We start from the raw sequence: 6000 nt of genomic DNA on the forward strand, positions 1-6000 counted from the left end.
AGTATCTCTTGGAAACACTCCAATGGTTTAAATTGTTAATTTTCTTTTCCAAAGATAACCTGCCTTGCAAACTAAGATGGAGAAAGTTGCATAACACCAGTTTAGACATCTAAAGATGATTTGCAGCCTTTCAGCTTAACAAAATTAGTTCTTATGCTTTGCAGTACAGTTAGCCACCAGAAGCTTTGAAACAGAAGATAAATAAATAGGCAGATAGCTAAATATATGAATAAAAAGATACCAGCAAGAGCCCAGTCTTTTAAGGATTGATTTTATCTTGGCATATTAGCTTGGTATACACCTTAGCATATCAAGCTGCTGGAGCTTGCAAGATGCCAGGTACTCAGTCTAAGTGTAACACAGCTTGTAAGTTTTAAGCAAATGAGACTTTCTGATTTTTAGAGCCTAGTTTAATTCTCCATGGGGTGAGGGTCTGACAGMTCTATACTTTGGGTGAAAGAGCTCTCTTGGAGCAGCTTTAGTGTAATTTTCTTGGCCTCTTGAGTCGGGTACAGTGTGTGCTGTTCATGAGAAGTGGCTTGGTGGCTTGGAAAGTACAATGCTAGCCCAAAATTTGACTGTAAGAGTAATACTGCTTTGGCCTAGACAAACAGTGCTGTATCTATGTGTGTTAGTGATAAGAGATGCTACATCTGTTATTCCAGAGGTGTGATTTAAATTTGTGTAGGGAGAAGCAAGCTGAATTTAAACTAAAGTATGGATGTGGGTATGGTTATGGGTAGGGGTATGGGTAGTCTCAGCAGTGTGGACTTCATCAGCCTCCCCACGTCCCATCTGGACTTAAACCCTCACCTCACTCTCAGTGTGCAGGATCCATTCATCCATGTTTGTGCTGGAAGTGGTCCAAAGTGGGCCTCATAGCGCTCACAGAGGCTGTAGCTAGGGATTGCGCTGCGAAGGGAAGACAGAGAGGGCTAGAGCTGTTCTGCTACATACATCCACAAAAGCGCGTACGGGGTGCAGTCAGTTACGTTCTCCTGAAAACACTGAAGGCAAAGTGGGCTGCAGGGTATTTCTGAGGCCATGTTTTGAAGACGGCAGGGCCGACTGTGTGCAACTGCGGGCGTCTGCTTTGCTGAAGCTTTGTTGTTAGTGATGAGAACTGAGAAGGAGAAAAGCCTTCAATGACTCAAAAGCAGGCTGAGTGGCAGAGCAAGCAGCTGGAGTGTGGAAGTAAAGATATTTTTATCTATTAATTGATTTAATGTAGAAATAATTAAAAAGTATAAAGAAGGTTTCTCTGGATGGTATTTTGCAGAACATACTGCTTAGGGTGAGCAAACTGTCATGTGTTTTCTCCAGGTAACTAGGCTAGTGAACAGTCAGTCAGGTGTGTTGGAGAAGCTGCTAGGTGGGAAATGAAGGGGAGGACAATGGCCTCAAAATGATAACATGGCAATTACCTCACCAACAAAACCAGGATATTAAGAACATCAGCCACAGTTTTTCACACTCAGACATGTTTAATATAATATAGGATCCTAAAATGCATTACTGAAGTGCCAAAATATCACCAATAAGATCTTCTTTAAAAGATGTGTTAATGGCTTTTAACTGTATACTGTATTTACCTGGGGGGTTATACAGCATATTAAAATAAAACACATTTAAATTGTTAATAGGCTGCAGAATTGTTAAACTCAGCAATTATTTCAACCTGTAAATACATTATTTGGAAAACAAGCAAACTGTTTTTGTTCACTTGCGCATTTTACCTATGTTTTCTGCCAGTGAAATCTAAAAATTATCAAGGATTTTTTTTTCTTTTAAGTTACTAAAGTTATGAGCTGATATTTGCCATGATGCCCTGCTAACAGCATATTTTATTTTGCAGGCATTGTATCTAAGTCCTATGAATGTCGATTGAAGGGGCAAGGAGCAACCTTTGTGGAAACTACCAGTCCTTTTACTGCAGCAGCACTGGGAGAGGTTTCTCCAGTTAAAGAGAAGGTCTTTCGGAGCAGCAGAAGACAGCCGCAGTCACCTGAACAAGTTCAGCAAGTTATTATTATTCAAGGATATGATGGCGATTTTGCAATTGATGCTTCTGTGGAGGAAACAGCTGCAGCTACCCTTCAAACTCTAGCAATGGCTGGTCAGATGGCAGGGGTAGTCCATATTACAGAAGACGGGCAAGTTATAGCTACAAATCAAAACAGCTCACATATGAGCAGTATGGTTCCAGGGCAGATACTTACTGAGCAGTTAGCAGATGGTGCAACACAGGTGGTAGTGGTTGAAGGCTCTGTAGCAGGAACTGATATGGAAGAGGCTGTTCCTATAGATGCAGTTCCTGACTCCGGTAGTGCTGTACTGCAGCAGATAATGAGGCAAGAAGTTTTAGATACGTCTGAAGCTACGGTACCTCCTCCAGACTCCTCCTCAGCACTGGATGCCCTGCTTTGTGCTGTGACAGAGCTGGGTGAAGTGGAAAGCAAAACTGAACTCCTTGACAGAAGCAGGTCTAGTCACAAAGATTTCTTACAAATGCCAAATCCAGAGACGCCCAACATTCCCAGTGACACAGAGGGACAAGAAATACAGATGTTCCATGAAGTTCAAGAGACTCAGGAAGATACTGAACCAATGGAAGTAGTGACGCAGGTCGTGCACCCATCAGCTGTAATTGCATCTCAGGAGAGAGCTCAGGCTGCCTTCAAGAAAATGGTCCAAGGAGTACTACAGTTTGCTGTGTGTGATACGGCTGCAGCCGACCAGCTGATGCAAGAAGGTGTCACTCAGGTCATTGTAAATGAGGAAGGGACTGTGCATATGGTAGCTAGAGAAGGCTCTCAGATAATTATGCAGGAAGCTGGTAGCCACGCACTCAGTGTCCAAAGCGAACACATGGATTTAGTCGAGTCGGATGGGGAAATATCACAGATTATTGTCACAGAAGAAATAGCTCAAGCCATGGTTCAGGGTTCTGATGGCAGCTTCTCTGAAGGTGCAACCCACTACATTGTCACAGAGTTACCACCGGAGATGCAGGATGAGCCTGGCGTGTACTCACACACCGTGATAGAGACAGCGGAGTCCCCAGAGATTTTGCAGGCTGGTACTGCTCTAAAAGCTAAAGCTCTATCCCCTAATAGAGCAGAACAGTTAACGAGCATGGTCATTTATACAGAGAGCGGCTCACAAGTAATTCGGGGCCAGAGAGATAACGAAGTACAAGAAGCATGAAGAACTTCATCTCCTAGGCTTGATGCAGGGCAAAGCTGGAAATTAGCAGACCCATGGAGGCACTGTATCCCTGGAACTTCATTTGTAAAACCTTCTCAATACAATATCCTTCTAGCCAGGTAACCAGTATGCACACTGTGTGAGGTGCAGGTCAGCTACTAGGAAGATGTCACAGAAAAGGACAGTACAATCCTGTTACAATAGCTCTGAGAATTATTATATGTGATTATTTTAAAACAAGCATATTAGGGCACAAAAGAGGCTAAACATCCCCCCCAAAGTAGGTATCGTTCTGTTCACTGTTTTGCTTGTTTTTTTAAGTGTTGTTTTATCCCAGGGTAATTCCTTGCCTTATGTCTTTTTTGTCTAACATAATCACAGGAATGAAATACTTTCACTTTACATGTACATTTCATGAACAGATAAATAAGCAAAAAATACAAAAGCCATGTCATCGCAATAACAAGGTGTTCAGGTAAGCTTACATATTGTAACCAGTGCCCGCCCTTAGTTTGAGGAGAACAGGTGACATTTTGCTTTCTGAAATCTTACTTTAAAATATCCCTTTTGAAAAATATGTCAGAAAAATAAGTATTTCTTGCATCTAAAAATCAAAATTTTAATAGTAGCTTACTCCTTCATGGCTTCATGTAGGACATTTCATACAGAAGAGCTCAAAAAAGCTACACTTCAGAAAATTCTTGATCTACATATTCAGAAAAAAAAAATTGATGCCTGTAACTTCCACTTAATTTTAGATGAGAGTCCTACATAAGAAGTGTGCATTTTTGGAAAAAAATATTATCACTGTCAGTGTTTTGCTTTTCTTATAAATAACGCTTCATATAAATACCATTTTGCAGTTCATTTTGTGAACGACTTTTGAAATGTTATGGGGGTTTTTAAAGAAAATTCTGACATTGACATTAACAAGTAGAAAAAAAGGTGACCTTATATTTCTTGCTTAGACCAGAATGTCAGTTATTTAGTTGTGGATATACTGCAATTGTTCAATGCAAGTTCATGTTGAAAAGATTTGTTTCATGATACAACTGCTTTTGTTTCTTAAAAAAAAAAATGTAAATATAAACTGGCAAGGTTTTGGGGTGGTTTTTTTTTGGTCTTTCAAATAAAAATGTTAGCATTAAAAAGAAGCATCATGATTTTTAATATTGAGCAATAAACAGAACTGGCATTCAGCAGGAGCAAACGAATGCTATCTGTTATGTCTGTGCATTTTTTCTCTTTTCCTTTCTCTAGCTAGCCAGATAGATAAAGATAAAAGAATCTAATTTCTGAAGTGTGCCTCATGCATGCTTAATATAATTGTGTAAGTGTTTAGGGTATAAACCATGCTGACTCTAGAGATAACTGGGTTTCCTATCATGTTTAATATCTTAAAATTATCAAGAGTAAGAAAGTTGGGGTGAAACAATAGTTCCTTCTTCAAGCAACTGTTTAAAAATGCATTTTCTGATAGAGCTGCTTAGAAAAGGTGCTTCATTCTGGGGCTAAAAGATCCTGCTGTCTTTTCATCTCTTTTTATTATTTAAAAAAATTTTTTTTTATTATTTTCCAGGAATTAAGGTTGTGTCTGTGTCAGACCCCCCAAAAAGTAAATTTCAAGTTAGATATCGAGATTCATAATTAGCCGAGTTTGACTTGCTCATCCTTCTTAAAAGTGACAGGTTGTTCACTTACTCTTAAATACTGTCTTCAGCAAACAGTGACAGGATCAACTCCCGTTTGTTATCAGGATAAAGGTGACCTTTACAAAATGATGGCCCTCTGCAAGATTCTCACAGATGTTCAAAAACGGAATGTTTTTCAGTGGAAATATTTCTTCTTGATCATTTCTCCTGTTAACTGTAGCCCTGTGGTCTTGCAGCTTGGATGCTAATTCTTCGCTGTGCTTAGTCCTGTATGGCTAACCTTTCTGCTGCAGTACAGGGTGTTGACACTGACATGCTGCAGTTTACCATTTGTGATTTATTTAGGATAAATATGTCTCAGGTGGCATTTAATCCTTCATAAAACCAGTGTAGCCTGCAGTGTCAAACCAGCAATCACATTGTATGCACAATGAAAAGAGCAGACCTTTGCATAAAAAAAAACTGTGGAAGGTGCTCCTATGCTTGGGAGTGTTGGAAAGGATTCAGTAACCTACCATGTGCTGTAATTACCTGGAAGCTCAGGTTAACGATACTTCTCCGAGTGCAGTCTGCTCAGGAGAGCTGATTTTTTTCTAGGGCTATTTTTTTTTCTTCTTTTTTAATGTGCACTTTAAAGTTAACTTATTAGTGCCCTACAAATGTAACATTAGAAATCATGGATGACAGTCATTCCTGCGCAGACAGCCCACTTAAGGACTCCAGGCACTGTCTCAGCCCGTGCTAAAATGCTCCCTGCGATACACCAAGAGTTGAGGTTACAGCAGATTTCTCCCAAGGCCAAGAGTTTCTCTCAGCGTAACTCGCCTCGGGTGTTTGCCTGCSTGTCAAGCCCTGGGCTCCCGGCACTGTGCCGTGCCGTGAGCTGGGTGGAGACCAGGTGGCTTGCTGCATGGATCTGCCAGCCTTCCTCTTCCCACAGCCCTCCGCAAGTGGTGAAGGAGACTGTGGCAGGAGGCAGGTGCTGGGGGTAGAGCAGCAACTGAAAGGGGTCGAAGGCACTTATCTGTGGTCTGGGTTCGGGAGGACACCTACGCATTAGGATGGCCACGCACAGTGCACGTGGCATGTCAGGGAGCCTCCTTGCTTGCCGCAGGAGCCCTTTGCGGCGGGGTGGCTGCCA

At 41.3% G+C, this 6000-nt stretch overlaps 1 protein-coding gene across 2 annotated transcripts in view; it reads left to right on the forward strand.

Annotated features, from left to right (window-relative positions):
• ZNF407 (zinc finger protein 407) overlaps nucleotides 1-4311 on the forward strand; it is a 351970-nt gene extending 347659 nt beyond the window's left edge. For both annotated transcript variants that reach the window (XM_026064317.1, XM_026064318.1), the window contains exon 9: nucleotides 1856-4311. In XM_026064317.1, the coding sequence (XP_025920102.1) occupies nucleotides 1856-3207 (1352 nt within the window). In that variant the 3' untranslated portion in view covers nucleotides 3208-4311. The remainder of the gene's footprint in view (nucleotides 1-1855) is intronic.
• Nucleotides 4312-6000: the final 1689 nt, after the last annotated feature.

The sequence above is a fragment of the Apteryx rowi genome, unplaced genomic scaffold, assembly GCF_003343035.1.
Source record: "Apteryx rowi isolate R43461 unplaced genomic scaffold, aptRow1 scaffold_213, whole genome shotgun sequence".
NCBI classification, from domain to species: domain Eukaryota; kingdom Metazoa; phylum Chordata; class Aves; order Apterygiformes; family Apterygidae; genus Apteryx; species Apteryx rowi.